This window comes from Lissotriton helveticus, chromosome 12 (genome assembly GCF_964261635.1).
Source record: "Lissotriton helveticus chromosome 12, aLisHel1.1, whole genome shotgun sequence".
In the NCBI taxonomy this organism is placed as follows: Eukaryota; Metazoa; Chordata; class Amphibia; order Caudata; family Salamandridae; genus Lissotriton; species Lissotriton helveticus.
Genome location: NC_136073.1, coordinates 203,818,605 through 203,834,858, shown reverse-complemented (window position 1 = coordinate 203,834,858; position 16,254 = coordinate 203,818,605). Strand labels below are relative to the sequence as shown.

General features: G+C 39.6%; 1 protein-coding gene across 2 annotated transcripts in view; it reads left to right on the top strand.

Annotated features, from left to right (window-relative positions):
• The window catches only part of MTHFSD (methenyltetrahydrofolate synthetase domain containing), a 152,999-nt gene that overhangs the window by 50,367 nt on the left and 86,378 nt on the right, over window positions 1–16,254 (top strand). For both annotated transcript variants that reach the window (XM_078669260.1, XM_078669259.1), the window contains exon 2: window positions 6,279–6,448. In XM_078669260.1, coding sequence (XP_078525386.1) covers window positions 6,421–6,448 — 28 coding nt within the window. In that variant the 5' untranslated portion in view covers window positions 6,279–6,420. The remainder of the gene's footprint in view (window positions 1–6,278; window positions 6,449–16,254) is intronic.

Here is a 16,254-nt window from a genome sequence, read left to right as displayed (position 1 = left end):
TTACTGTTCTGCCTCATATATCAATTCCTTCCTATTGTTTTACCTGCACCATTTTAGCTAGAATCTGATCTCTTAAAACTTGTTTATATGCTATATATTCAAATTCGCAAAATGCAGGCAATTGCCTAAGCGTTGCAACATACTTCTTGATGACCCAACCTTATTTTTGTGGTCTAGAAAAAAATTATGGGGTGCTAATAATGTTAGTTTTCTTCCTGAACTGCTCTTGGATTTGTTGAATAGCATACTTGTAAAGATAAAGACCCACATTAGTATCTGGAAGACGAGGCACGTGTATGAATTTTTTGCGACCTTCAGCCCCCAAATGTAATTTTAGAATGGAAAATTTCCTTTGACATTTTCAATTTTCTCCTTCTATTCCTTAACAGCTTCCAATAAATCCAATCACATGGGCCATTTGAATCATTTCGTGGCAGGAAACAAACCAAAGTCTAAACACTAGACATTTTCTCATTTTAGTAATGGTATACTAGAGAATGATTTTATTCTTGATCCCAGAGAGTCTTCCTTGTACAGAAGATTGATGCGTTGATAGAAAATAAAATATTTTTTCCCCTCTGTAAATTCTTGCATCCCTTCCTGAAATTGTTTGTGCACTTTAACATACAGTAGTTCTGTTTCTAAGATATTGAAATTGGAATAGGGAATTAAGGCGCTTTGCACATTTACTGCATAGCACTGCTTAACGCAGCAGCCATGCCTTTCTGAAACAAAATTCGTTAAAATGTTCGCTGTGAAGTGCTGCACAAATCAGCTTTCCCCAAACAATATAGCTGCTTCATGCATATGTGATTTCTTCATGACACAATGCAACATGTATGCCATTAATGTCTATGCATTTCGACAGGTTTGCAATGCAAGTTCTAATCTCCCACACACATTGTTTCTCTGCATAGCAACACACTTGAAATCTGGTTGGTTGAAGCCTTTCACCACCCCTTCAGTAATAATAATAATACATCTTTATCCAGATGCAAACACAGCCATAACAGATAAGACCATGCAATAAAATACATTCATTACAAATCCTATAGTGGTTTAAATAAATAAAAAGAAAGACCTGATTACATTTAATTAAAATACAATGAGGAGGGATAAAATCCAATCAATGATAAATCGGGTCTTGATTGTCTTGACCTAAATGCGGCCCACAAGAAATTTGTGACTGCAAAAGGGGTGTGCTTATTGGGCAAAAGTTGCAAATACTTGAGCGCCACTCAGGCTTTCCTGAATTACATAGATTTAAAAAAGGGCCGTAGAAACTGCCTCCTAGGGTAGCTAAAATATTTACATAAGAGTACAAAATGTAGGGTATCCTGTGGAGATCTAGAGTCGCAGCCGCAGGACCCTCTCTAAATAAACCATTCGGTGCAGCCAAGAAATGTTGAAGCTGACTAAACTTGATCGGGTCACCAGGAACCTGTCACTTGCGCTGGTAAGGGTAGAAAACTTCTTCTCCATACCCTATACTGATTTCAGTAAAGTATGCCCCCTCACAGTGGGCCCCAAGAGCGCAATGGTTTCACAGTGAACAGCGGCATGCTTGAAAAACAGGTCCTTTACAATGTTGAGCTCTTGGGTCCTCACTGAGTCGCATTTGTGGAAGATGTCTGCTCTGCCTAAGGCGGAGAAAGACTCCTGTACATATCGTAACCAAGGGATTATAAGAGCATGATCTAGTGTCAAACAATCTGAAATAATTAGACAATTTAATTCAGTGTCATGGACAAAATCATCACCCAGCACAGCAGAGGCTTCACTGCCACCAGATCGCTTATAAAAGTTCTTCATGTACAGTGAACGAGGGGGTGCTCTGGGGGATCTTCAAAATTAGTCTCGGAAATGTATTGTGGGCCAGCTGTAACTTGTGCACCGAGGTATACCCCCAACTTCACTACCGTATAAAACCTTAGAAATGCATTTGGACTGATATAACTTTAAAAGCATGCCTGGCGACCATAATGGGCATAACTGGCGATGGCCCCCGTTGATTTATTCATGTCACCCAACTTTCCCTCCTGCAACGGTTTCCAGTTTAGTTTTGCATCAAATAAAGTTCCCAAATAGGGAAAATTCTGGACCTTTGCTATGTTGTGATTTCCCACCTTAAAGGTTTTGGACCTAGTCGACCGAGTGCCAACTTCCAAAACGTGAGATTTTGTAAAGTTGACGATGAGGTCCAGAAACAAACCTGTGAATTAAATCCTGCAGGCCCAGTGCTGTGCGTGCTATGAGCACCGCATCATCTGCATTTAATAAAACTGGCAATACTTTCCTAATGACTATGGGGCAGTCGGACTGTAGGGATGAACGGGCGGCTTCTAGGCCTATGATATCAATGGTGAATAAAAAAGGAGCTAATATAAATCTACATCCTTGGCGGACCTCCCTGGTACAAACCGTTCTGAGAGAGCCCCCCGGGAATATCGAAAAGTTGCCGTGGTATGGGCATAAAGATTCATTAGTAAGGTTACAATTGCAGGGTCTACGCCTAAGGAGTTAAATAGGTCCCACTGCTGTCAAGAGTTTTCCTCATCCTAATGGACAATAACATGCCAGTGCTTTCTGCATCAAAATCCACACGTACCAGTATTTACCTGGTACTTTTTCCTCAATAAATTTCATAAGATATGACCTGGGGAAAATTGCAGGCGATGCCATAATTAACACTATACTTCTGATTCCTATCCTCCCGCATACATTTTTCCACAGAGATCAGAAAAAACGGGTCTCTCATAAAATAAGTGCAGAGATATTGATGAATACATTTTGAATAAAACATTTATTTATTATATTCTCATAATATGGGCCTTCGGGTTAGGATTATTACAAAGACAATGATAAATACATTAAATTAAACATTTATTTATTGTAGGTGATCAGAAAATTTGGTGAAGGAAAACAAAAAAAATAACATTACAAGAATGACACATGCAGTTAAAACAATTAATTAGAAATAAAATATCTAGTTGGTTGTAGCGATGACGTTTAGGGTCGAGATAGTAATAAAATGCATTGCAAACTTACCTTGGTAAGGTACTGCACTTGATGTAGTGAAACTCGGTTTAGTTGGATGTTTGGTGATGCAGTTTAAGATTTGGCCTTGGCAGTGGTCTGTGGAGAGTGTTGGTTCTGTGGTACCACGTTGCGTGAGCTAAGGAGTGTGTGGCGTGGGTGAAATGCTGCACCACGTTGAGTTTGTAAATGCGGTTGACGTGGGTCCCTTTTGCTTTCTAGTGCTTGCGTTGTCTGAGAAATTGAATTCTCCAAGGAAGGTGGTGAGTGCATGTCACATGGATGCCCTTCTCTTTTCTTTCTCCCATTTCTTTTTCTGGAATTCTTTCTAACTTTCCTTTTTTGCCTTCTCTATCCACCCTTCCTCTTTTGTGAAATTCTGAACTAATGCTCTTCTGCTCTTCTTCACTCTCACTCTCCCTATCTGTTCCCCTTTACCCTGAAGCATGCCCATATTTCTGTTCTCGTTCATGCTCTTCTCCCTTTCTACTTTCTCTTTCAATTATTGACACAAAGAAAAGGAATACTGTTGGCATTGTAATATTGTAACCTGAAGATATAGTTTAAACACTCAAAGATGCCTAATATATTTGTAAAAAAGTATAAAGAAAGGAAAGAAAAAAGCTCGTGCAAAGAAAAGTAATAGCACGCCAACCCTGGCACTGAAGCTAACTTGATTTTGGGCAGATGTATTCACAGTCCAGATGGGCCAATGGTTGATGCGGGCTGACCCCTCCATCGCTCCAACCTGTACGCTGTGGTGGGCGCTAGCTAATTTGAATGGCTCGTGTATAGACAAGTGAATGAAGAGGACTGTCCCAAAGCCTTTTTACGTATGAAAGCTCTGTATTTTGTGTATGCTTTTATCACACGAGGCTGACAGGACAGCTATGGCTGTCTCTAGGCCAGAGCTGAAATGATTGAGTTCTGACCCTGCAAGTTGCCACCGATTGCAGTTGTAGAGGAGGGCTAGGTCTTTCCCAAATGCTTACTCGAGCAATGACTTTATTGGCTGGTTTTCTCTTGGATCCAAGATAGTACAGGCTGGAAAATTGCACCAACAACAATATTATGGCATTGAGTTCGAGGGCGCTCAAAAATAAAAATGGAGGCATCCAATCTTGCTTTGTAGACCAAAGCCGCACGTTTGAAATCGACAGGAGGCAATTCTCGAAAAAATGATTGAAGCATGGCAAAACTACAGCCTCCTTTGTCAAATCATAGGCTTCTATGAACTCGAGTCCAGCTGAGTAAAAGGGGAGTGGTTCATCTGGAGGCAGCCTCTGGCCTTGCTGTATGCAAGCCCTATGTCTTTTAACCTGGATATTGAAGATCTATTTGTAATGGTGAAGACTTCCAGATCCCTATGTTCGCATGTGCTGATTACTGGATTTTACTTTGAAGCACCCCCATCGGACTGCAGTGCTTTTTATCTGTTTTTAAATACATATGATGGGGCCATTCATTTAAGAATGAACCTAAAGGAAACAAAAACGTTAGCATTTTGGAACAACAAACAATAGATTCCCCATGTCAGTTAAAAGGTGAACATAGAAAATGATTTAACTTGTGTTTTTCTTTGGAATATATTTAAACCCAGAGGTGCTTATTCACAAAGACATTATTGGATGCATAAAAGAGTACTCTTGTAGTACTGTTTTATGTCCTCTTACTAGCCTTTGTGAATTGGGCCCAAAACCTCAAAAAAGAGAATAAAGTGGGTACATTCAGTGAATATTCATGTTTTGTTATTGCAAATAGAAAGGACTGTGCCCTGTTTTAATTTTCTGAATTAGAAACAATTGATGGACGGAATGCTGGACAATACAAACATTCACCCCCTGGCACAAGGATCTGGGTTAAATCCATCATTCTTTTGCTCACCACACCACCCCAGTTTGGACCCAGCCATATGTCAATCAGTCTTGACCCTGTTCCTTGTCGGAACAGTCTAACACAGGTCCTCCCTGGACCAGAAACAAGCATTCTGGGACCGGTTTCAGGGCATCACCCTTCATTAGCTAAGCTAGCTTGAATCCAGTGGTGTAGTGAGCACAGGTCCCACGTCTGGGCATACCCTTCCCACTTAGGGCGACATATTCAAAAGAAACAATGTTTTAATTTTCGTTATTGCAAATAGAAAGGAATGTGCCCTGTTTTAATTTTTACAAATATTGATAAGACTTTTTGAGGCAGATGTGCATTGGCCTGTGAAAGTATGAAGAGGCATACTCCTGTAGTTCGCCATCCTCTACTCAAAACTGCTTTTGCCTGTCAGTCCTGAAATTGTTGTGGACCCCAAAGATTGAACAGTTATTGAGAAAATGCACCTATGCAGAGCTATAGATGTACAATTTTTATGGAACATCAGTCAAAATCAATTCTTGTCTGTGACATGTGGCAGGGGAATTGCAAAAAGTGTCGTAATGGAGATGAAAATTCCTTTAGAAAAGTTTCCAGGTACAGAAAATGCACCCCACAGGCGATAGACTGACTGAATGTGTGCCATATCACAATTGTTATATCGGATGGATGAAGCAAAGTTAAACTTTGTCTGTAGTCTACACCTGGCTAAATTATTCTGGCAACTGTGAGATGAATTAACAAGGTCAAAAGCAGTATATTTTCAACTTACTTGGTGTGGTGTCTGTTCATTTTTTCAAAGATTGTGTTTTGGCAATTAAATCGAAGTTTAGGTATTTTCTAATATTTAGCGGTTATACTCCCTAGTGGTAGTTGTCTTGTTCTATAAGACTATCCATTGGAAATATGTCAGTCTTCGTGCAGTCGTGAGCAATTGATGCAGGAAGTGTGGGGAGTACATTTTGTGTGCTCTAGATGTTGAAATTCTTAGCATGTTAGATTCATACTACTAGGACTATTAGGTGTTTCTTTGAAATATATATGTAAAATGCATGTATTTATTGCTCTAATTGGACTTTGTTTGGGAGTTAAAGCATATGCCATTAGAGCACCAGTAGTTACATTCCTGAAGAAGCCATATAATGTTTTATCTTAGCCTTATGCTTAAATAGAAGAGATGTTGATTGAATTTGATACACTAACTACTTATTTTAATTTTATCAGCTCTGATGGATTGGCTTTATTTTAGTTTTTGGAGTTTTACCCTGGTGTCTTAATGGGATTGCTTATAATGTCTTATTCCAGCCATGATGGTTTTAGTACTTATTGCAATAAAATGTGTTCTTGAACATGACATATTTATCTGACATCTGTTTCAGGTATTTGACGTTATATTAAAACAAATGATCAACGTGCCTATTAAACAGTCTTTCAAGGATCACCGCTCTCCAGTGCTTTTGTACTGTAAGTTCACCAGTGCCACTTCTGGGACCTCTTCATTGACAGTGCTATTGCACTGAAATGGAGCCTGTCATCAAACTGAGTGCTGGTAAGTGTAAAACTAAGAAAACCTCAAACAAATGGTTGCAAAATGTGTTGCATTTCAAAGTGGAGTCTATATATCTGGCAATTTTTTTTTAATATCACGATCCATTTTATTAGGGTCTTACATGAGTAAAGTAACGATAAGGGGAGGAAAAACAAGTTCCTATAGGGGTAATAATATAAAAGACAGTTCAATACAGTATTTTCAGTTTTGGTGAGAAGAACTGCATGTAATGTAGAGAGTGAGTGTAGGTGTAGATTGTATGTTGTGAGGATGGGCTGTATTGGTGTTTGTGGGGAGGATTTCGAGGAACTGACGGGTAGGTTGCCATCAGAAATAGGTTACCCCTGATAATCGTATGTTTTATGATAGGAAGGAGAGGATAGAAAAAAGATGGGTCAGGCAAGAGGAGAGTTGGAGTAACAGGTGAGGGGAAGGATGTGTGTGGGGGGTGTCACGGAGGTAGGGAAAAGCGAGTAGGGAGTGGTTGGGGGAGGTAGGGACTGGCAGGTACTATGGGTGTGTATTCCGAATAAAAATGTCTAACTTGGACCAGATTGTATCTTTTTTCCTTAAGTTAGTCTTTAGGTATGTGTTCAAGGAGTTGTTCGCTCCTCTGGTAAATTGTATCCCTTCCCACCAAGTGTGTGGACATAGTTTGGATAGATCTTTCTATTTGGAAAGGATGACTTTGAGACCAGTTGATGCAAGAATATCCAAAGAAGGCAGTATTCTTCATTTAGCTTGTAGTGCAAGTTGGTCGTGGGGAAGGATACCCAGGGATATAGGGCTAGAGTTGGTGTCCATGTCAAGTTCAGAACTTGTAATATGGTTTTACCTATTTCAGCTTAAATTTTTTAGAGTAGGTGCAATCTAGTAGCATATTGATTGTTTCTCGCAAGTCCAGCTTGTGTTGGAATTACGCAGGCCTAGTTTAAATAGTTTATTACAGGTCCAGGGGTCATATGCACCACCCAATATTTACTCTTTGCTTAAGCGGGTGTGATTTTGTTTGAGGTAAGGTTTGCCCAATTGTATGGCCAATTCAACGGAATGACTGTAGGGTTGTTGGTGTAATAGAGGAGTGATTCCCATTTTTTTTGTTTTGATTTCATTAGTGCAGAGGTGGTGGGTGATAGGAGGGAGTAGAGTTTGGAGGCTAAGGGCCCCCTTTAGAGTATGAACGTAGAGTAGTAGGAAGGTCAGGATTCACTGGGGTTTTGAGTCTGGAGATAAATACTTTAATTTTTAATAAGAGATAGAAGTCTAAATCATTTAAGACAAATTTAGCTTTGAGTTGAGAGAAGGGCAGAGGGCAGTGGGGGAATCAAAGTCACCTATGTGTAGTATGTCCTTTTGTGCCCAGATCTTTGAAAATATTGTTTTTGTTCATCTAGTTTCAGGTATTCGTTGTGCCGTTGTGAGGCTAGAGTGGAGTATCACATTTTATCAGCTAGCTTGTTATCAATTTTGCGGAGAGCTTGGGCTGTACTTGTGAGGATACTTTTTCTGTGTTCTGTTAATATTTTCTTAGTTGTAATGAGAGAGATAAGGGAGAGAGGTTATGCTAGTGCCGTTTCAATCTCGAGCTATGAAGGGGAGAAGAGTGGAGAGAGAGCACCTCCGTTTTGTCTTTATTGATACAATATCCTGAGACCCGGGCATAATTGTTTATAGTGGACATGATGTTGGGTGGGGTTATATTTGCTTGGGAGGTAAATAGAAGAATGCTGTTGGTGTAATCTGCCACTTTCTGCATTCCTGCTTTGAAGGGGAGGCCTGAAATGGAGGTGTCCTTTCTGATTTGTATCAGAAGGGGTTCCAATGTTAGGAGGAATAATAGTAGGGAGAGAGGGCAGCCTTGTTGGGTACTGTGCTGGAGGTCAACGGTATTAGATAGGCTGCCGTTGATGCTTGCTCTGGGTTCTTTGTATAAGGCGAGGATCATTTTGATAAAGGAAGGACCTAGGTTGAAGGCTTTGAGAGTGGCATGGAGGAAATGTGAAGAGACCTTGTCAAAGGCCGTCTCTGTGTCCAGAACTATTGAAAAACATGCAGTTCAAGGTCATGGGCTTTCTCTATTGTATGGCTGATTAGTCTGATATTATCTACGCTAAATCTGCCTTTGGTGAAGCCGGCTTGGGAGGGATGTATTATTTTGGTAAGTATGGGTTTGTCTTAGTGCAAGAGGTTTCACGTATTGTTTGCAATCTATATTTATTAGGGTTATAGGGAAATAGTGTTTAAGGTTGGAAGGGTCTTTCTATTCTTTGGGCATGACTATTAATAATTGCTTCTACTGATGTACCTTTAATGGCGACGGTGGAGGAAAAATGAGTGAAAAAGTCCTCTAGCGGGCGATTAAAGAGGATTTTTACATTTGGTAGAAGGAGGCTGGGAAGCCATCTGGGCCTGGAGCTTTTCTAAGTTTGTGTTTTTTGATTGCGTTTAGGATTTCGAGTCGCGGAATAGGGCTTTCTAGGGAGAGATTGATGTCCTCATCTGCTTTTTTTATATTAATCTCTTTAAGAGAGTCTTAGCAGGATTCATATGAAGAGTCATTACTTTTTGCATAATGTTTAATATAAAAGTTCCTAAATGTAGTTAGAATATCTCTCTTTTTGTTGGAGGATTTGCTTTGTTCAAAATAGAGGTTATCCTGGGTTTACAGTAGTTTTGTTTTAGATAAGAAGCTAGTATTCTACCGCAAACTTTGATGTCTTTGTTTCTTTGAACTAAATGGTGGGCTTTTTGCTTAGGATTCTGTTGTATTTGTACTTTCGTTTGGTCAGTTGGTTTATTTGTGTTTTATCTCTGGAAAATGTAAGGGATTTTTCTAGTGACTTTATTTGGTGTTCCAGTTGGTCCAAGGATTTATTAGCTTGCTTGCTTTTCTTAGACCTTGATTTAATCATGTGGCCTTGAATTGTTGCTTTCAATGTGTCCCACATTATTTGAGGATTGGAGACACAGTCAATTTCTTTTTTGACTGACTCCTCGAATATAGGGTCTACTGGAAGGAGGTCATTCATTCTCCGTATTTTGGGTGTATGCCTGGCACAAAAGATGTCATAGAGTAAGGAAATGCAGGCATGATCGAATACTAAGATTGATGCAATGATTGGGTTTGAGGTAGCTGACACATGTAAATCATCTACTAATATGTAATCGATGTGCGAGAAGGAGTTGTTAGATGTGAGAAGAATGAGTAGGCTTGCCTATAGGGTTAAAGAGTCTCCAAACATCCTTTAGTTTGTGTGTTTTACAGATGTTTATCATTCGTTTGTGAGACTTGTTAGGTCTCAAAGGCAGGCAGAATTTCTATCTAGTGTGCTGTCCTATGAGAGGTTGAAATCTCCTACTATAATGAGTCTGCAATGGTTAGGCAGAAATGATAGAGTTCTGCTAAGGTTAGTCCAAAAAGTTGTGATTTCGCTATTGGGAGCGTAGATATTCACAAATATAAGGTCAGTATTGTTTTTATGTGGTGTAGTGATAAGCTATCTGCCTTCTGGGTCAGCTTCAGATGAGGTAATAGTGAGGCTAGAGGAGATAGAGATGACCGTAATTAGGCAAAATATTTTTATTGCAGGGGCACAGGATAGGTCACCCACCCAGGATTTCTTTAGTAGGAGAGATTCTTTTAGGGCGATTTTCATCTCTTGTTTGAGTGTTAGGTCATCCTTGAGTTTATGTTTGTTGTCTAGGATTTCCTGTCTTTTTGCAGGGTTGTATAAGGCCTTAACATTAAGAGAGAGAATCTTTAGATTATGCTTGCGGAGTCGATTAATTTAGAGCTGACCCAAGTATCTGCCAGGGAGCAGTGGGTGGGGGGTGGGAAGGGAGATGGGAGGAGATGGTGGGTGAAGAATGGAGGAGGGATTAGGTGGCCTACGGGGTGCAGGAGAGAGGTGGAAGTAAAAGATGGCAGGTAGGAGAAAGAGTTTTATATGAAGGTAAGAAAAGGAGAATATGTTGAGAAAAGGAGGTAAATAGTATGAAAGTAGTGTTAACGGATGTAACATATGTCTGCTGTTACCTACGAGATAAATATTAATTAATATTGCTACCTCTTATGTGTGGATCTGGTTGAATCTGGGACATTTTGAACATCTAAGAAATTGAAAAACCCTGATCCCATTTGCAAGAGGGATAAAATAGGAACATACGCCATATATTTGATCGCATTGAGATCAAGGTATCCTGTACACACACGTTGAGGAGAAAACTTTTTCTGTATTGGTCCTGAGGAAGGTGGTCCAAGCCCACCGAAACGCGTAGACCTGGCGTGGAAATACACGATTTATACCTGTGTTACCTCAAACCTTAGAAATTGTTTTGGTTTGTAAATAGGATTGTATATAATATGTATGAATGAGTAAGAATGTATGGTGATAAGTGTGTGGTGGGCAGGATCTTTGTTGACATTTTTTATTTTTACATACATACTGATTTGTAGAAACAATAGATCTGTTTATTGAATTTTAATGATGTAAATCAAATGTACAACTAATGAATTAATGAATTTAAATGAAAAGATAATAAGAATAAAAAAAGAAAATAAGTCTCTCACTTTGACAAAAATAAACAAAAATTAAAAATGAGATTAACTGTGTACCTGTGTTAATCTGAAGGCTGTTTTAATGAATTATAGGAGCTACGCCATATGAGAAAAAAGAGTAGACCATGAGGGAATTTGAACCTGTTTAGCTACATATGTCTGGGCAACCTAAGGAGGTACCAAATGGGCTCCATGTAAGGAGTGGAGCCCTCTAGAGGAAGATCCTAGAATCAAGGAGCTGAGGGCCGCTCCCTTTGTCAAAGTATAAAATTAGTATTCGGTAGTATGGTGCACCCACGGAGCAGTGTGCATATGTTATTTAGAAGAAAGTTAGGTACTGAGTTCGATAATGAATGATCAAAGTGAGATGTTGGGCAAACTAAGACGGTTCAGGCTGAATCTGCGATACTGATAACAGATTGCCCTTGAGTATATTAGTGTTATTTGGTGAGTGCCAGGTAGAGGCTTGTGAGGGTAAGGTGGATAAAGGGGTACCAGTACATCAATTGATCTTATCAGAAAATTGAAGATGTCCATACATGTATTTTGAAATTGATATTCAAACATAGAACTATAACTTGAACCACTTAGGCAAGTAACTGCATATACCTAAGAGGGTCGCAGTTATATAATCATAAAAATACCTTATTGTACAGACGAAACTGCAGTAGTGCAGCATAGCAAGCAGGAATCCTAAATTATTATCAAACTTCTAATGCATTATTAAGGCACCATTAACTTGTTCAGTAGCCAAAATATTAAGATGTCTAAGTGTGCTGTTTTTAACCGATATTTAAATATTGACTTGCAAACATAGAGCATAGCTCTTAGACCACCTAGGCAAGCGACAAAACTTACCTAAGAGGGCCGCCATTACGTAAAAGAGAAACATACAGCAATATGTGAGAGCCATAATTCAGAAGTACAGTGTAGTAAATCTAAAACCACATAATATTAATGCACAATAACAATATTTCACAGCGCTGCGTTGGATAAAGCTAGATTGGGCAGAGCAAATTTTAAGGGAAAAGGGTAAGATGGGATATTAGCAGAGGAAAGGCCTACACAGGGGTTAATGAACTGATTGCTTGTCATATCTAATTTAATGTGATTAGCGAAGCTTGCCACGAGTCTACATAGATTAAGGTATCTGAACAATGAGGCCGACTCGTTAGGAGTAAGAAGTGTTAGTTGAGGGTGGGAGTAGAGAGGTCTCCAAGAGTAACTGTGATCGGGGTTAACAACTGTTAGTGGATGGATCAATTTGTTCCTTGCACAACAAGGAGGTGCTTGAGAATGAGGATGGTGTTACGAAGAAAGATCTACTGGTTGTAGATATTAGGTTTGATTAGTAGTTGTTTGATCTTACTAGCTCTTGTTAGATCATTTTCTATAGCAGATGATCTTTGAGGCATTCCGATGATTGCTATATTCCGCTTAATCTACATCTATGCATTGTTCTGATATAGAGCTGCATTCCTGCTTGCCTGCACCCAAGTTCTGTATGTCCTAATTTAAACACCCACATTTTTGGTATTTAAGGTCAAGGCCTTCCTATTCGTGTTATCCTAACCCTAGCTTTGCATAAATTTATGATTTGTACAGTTTGTGTATGTGTACTGACAGTACATTTTTGTGCCTCCTTGGAAGTGTTGTTTTAAAAATGTGAGGCCAGCTAACATTCAGATAACAATTGGTACACAGGAAGTGTTGATTGTGATATGATACTGTTACTTGGCTTACTCTATGTTCATTGATGTCTTAACTAGTGGCCATGAAAATGATCTTCACACACTTTTCAGTGACCACTTCTACTTCACACTGGTTCAGCTTTGTACACAAAGGGAAATAATAATTGAAATTTTAATTTCAGATCTGACGTACACCTCTCCATGTTGTATCTCCCAAAAAAGAGCACATTTGAACCCTTTCACAAACTTGTTTTGCAGAAGTTGGCACATTATCAGCACAGGGATACATCTGTCTGTATGCACCTACAAAAAGAGTGGACCATAGGAGCATCAATGTCAAGCAACACTGCTTATTCTTACTTCACGTAGGCCTCAATACCAGTGGGCCTGGAGCTATCGCGGACATCAGAATAATAAGTTGTTGTTTTTCACACATCGACTTCAGATGCTGAATCTCAGTGTAAAAGACGTGAAAATATGCACCACTCATCATGCAGCCTCTGATTCCTGCATGTTATTTCCCAATATATAGTAATTCCTGTTAATTCTCTGTCCCTTGGATTATTGGGCCCCCTATCTCAGAAATTCCAAGTATTTGTAATCAAGGCCTAGGTACCCACCTGGAACAGAGTTCGTCCATTCTTTCCATTGTGGGTCACGCTTTCTCAGCTGGTTGTCTTTGTCCTGTTTCAAGGCCAACAGGCCTGCTGTGACCCGTTGGCTTGAGAAAGATTTTGGTTTCTTAAGTCTTCCTGCATGCTTCAGTTTCAAGCAGCAGGGCTTGGTGCGGATATTTTTGATTTCACAACAGCTTTTTACCTCAAAGGACAATCCAGCACCACTTTCTCCACAAGTCACCGCCACAGTAGTCTCAAGGAAGCAAGATTTGTCCTGCCTTATGGAAAGATAGTAGTCTAGCAGAGCTTCTGTCCCTGTCCATGCGTCTGTCCAAGGTTGATGCACAGAGCAGAATTGATGTCCAGGTGATGCTTTGGACATCAATTTATCAATACTGTCTCAATAGGGTCAATATTTATCCTCTTTTGGTGGACAAGATTGGAAGCCAGAACATTCCAGAGATCTGCGTCTTATCTTTTGAATGTTTTCTTTCAATCCGGGAGAAAAGCATGTCCCTCCCTTGTGTCCAGGTTTAGTGGGCTTCTGGAGAAGTGAGTCGCACACCAGTATCAACTGGCAAAGTTCATTTTAGTTATCAACGCCAGGCAGAGCTCAAGAGCAGGTCACCATGGCTAAATGACAGCCCGCAACACAGTAACTGGTATGTGGAGTGGAGAGTTTCACTGAGGCTGAGAATACTTAAAAGAAAAGCAAAAGACTTCCTGCAGGGAGACCAGCATCTTAATTGCAGAGTAAATGTTGACTTTGCAATTGCCCTTTCTTGACCAGAATTGTTAGCCATGTTGTGGATCATGTGACTTACCTCCAGCAGGTACCTTTCCTTCAGTGGCTGGATTGGTATAAGCCCCAAATTGGTTGCTTCATGATGTTTCTGGCCGTGGCCTGCTGTATTATCTTTGTTTCATTGTTGCAATGTAGTGGTTGTGTGCCATTAGGCATATCTGTAACAAATAGACTGTGTCAGCAGCATTGACCCATGAGTGGTTGGAGTGCTCTTATGGTTGTTGCTTTCTGTATTACTCACTTGGTAATACAAATATAACATTTCTTCATGTTTGTATTCTTGCCCAGAATGGATTGGCATTCGGTATATTCCCACATGTCCAGAAGCTGATAACTGTTTAGAGCAGTACTTCTTAACCTTTTGACTTAAGTGGACCACCACTGAATCATTCTTTGAATCTAGGGACGCCCCTGAGTCAATTTTAGAAGCCAGAGACCCCCGCCCCAAGCAATTTCTATGATTTGAACCTCAAATGATACACCAAAAAAATACAAAAACAAGTAAACATCAAACAAATGGTCAAATATTGAAATATTTTCCTTAATTCATAAATATTGAAAACCTTTTCAAATTTGTAATTTTCCTCATTTAAATGTATATAATGTATTAAGTTTAATATTATTTAATTTTGTAAGAGTTGCGGAGCCGACAAGTAGTCCTCGCGGACTCCAGGTTAAGAACCACTGGTTTAGAGTATGAACTGAAAGATTTTCTCCCAAAATGAGCTGTTTGTTGAGGCTTGTATATCCTTTGATTCTGTGATAGACAAAGGGACATCTGTGCAGCTAATTGGTTGTGAGGAGTTTACAATTGATTGTTTCCGTGACAAGGGCTGAGTTACGTATTTCGTGGATGTGTCTTTTCACATATCACATGGGCTTTGAGTTTGCATGTAAGTTTCAGTAGTGCCTTGCAGCAGACGGTAGTGATACACCAGACGTTTCGGAGGTGACTCTCTTGTGGGACCCCATCGCATAGAATCCTAATGCAAAAAGCAGCCTTATGATGTGGCTCATGCTGTCTTTTACAAGGGGATTATGCTGAAATTCACAATGTTTGGAAGTTGTTTATGATGTCCTTGGTGAGCCTGAATCAACTTCATAGACACATTTTGGTGAGATTTGCCACAGTACTGCGTTTTGCATGAAACCATGATTTCTGAGAGTTCTCCTCCTAGTTCTGATGTCTCTCATAAGTATATGTGCTAGTTGGAGTTACATGTGTAGGGGTTAAATCTCTTCTTTCGGGTTTCATTATTGTCATCATCTAGGTTGCTACCCTTAGCATGTTTGTTATGCTGATGTCAGCTGTGCTTTTATTGTGCATAAAGGTGCACAAGAGCCTGGCTTTCTTCACTATGGCTGTATTTTTATAGGAGCGCCCATGTAAGGATACACTAGCCCCATGATTGGAGTGCTCCTTTGTTTCCAGGATTCCTTAATTTCCACGTGGTGTGTGCAAAATAAACGTGGAAATAAATTTTTCTGTGTTGGTTTTTCCTATTTAATGAGTTTCTTTTGTGGGTGTATGTATTTGGTCAGTATGTCGTAAAAAGTTCTATTAATTAGAAATAGTTCTGTAAGGTGGTGTGATGATGGGATAGGTTTACAGCTATATGACTCCGTTGTTTTGTCTGTGTTTTTGCTTTCTGTTTTGGCTATCTGTACCTTGTAAAGTATCGCAATTTCATGCCATTTATGATTTATTAGGTATGATTAGATCACTGACTTTCAGCAGATGTAGTGCCCCCTACTTACTCAAGTGGCACTGAAGATACTCTTTTCAATTGTTTCTATTTTGATAGAAATCGACAGAGAAAAGTGTTCTGAAATCTCTGTTTTGGTGGTTTGTTTTGCTTGATTTTATTAGCTGAAAGTTAATGAAAAATCGTGTGAGAGCGATTCTTTTACATGTTCCTGATCTACATATTTTGTTGGTCACTCATAGTCAGCAAAATGTTTGTTAAGAAGGTTGAGCAAGAAAGGCATAGCTTCTCCATTAAAAGTAGCCGTCTAATACTGTGGGTTGGGCCCAGGACTGGTAGGGGAGGTAAATTATATACGTGTGTTAAAAGTGCTTGATGGCTTATTAGGTTTCTATCAATTATTTGAAGCATTGATGAATTATTTGAGAT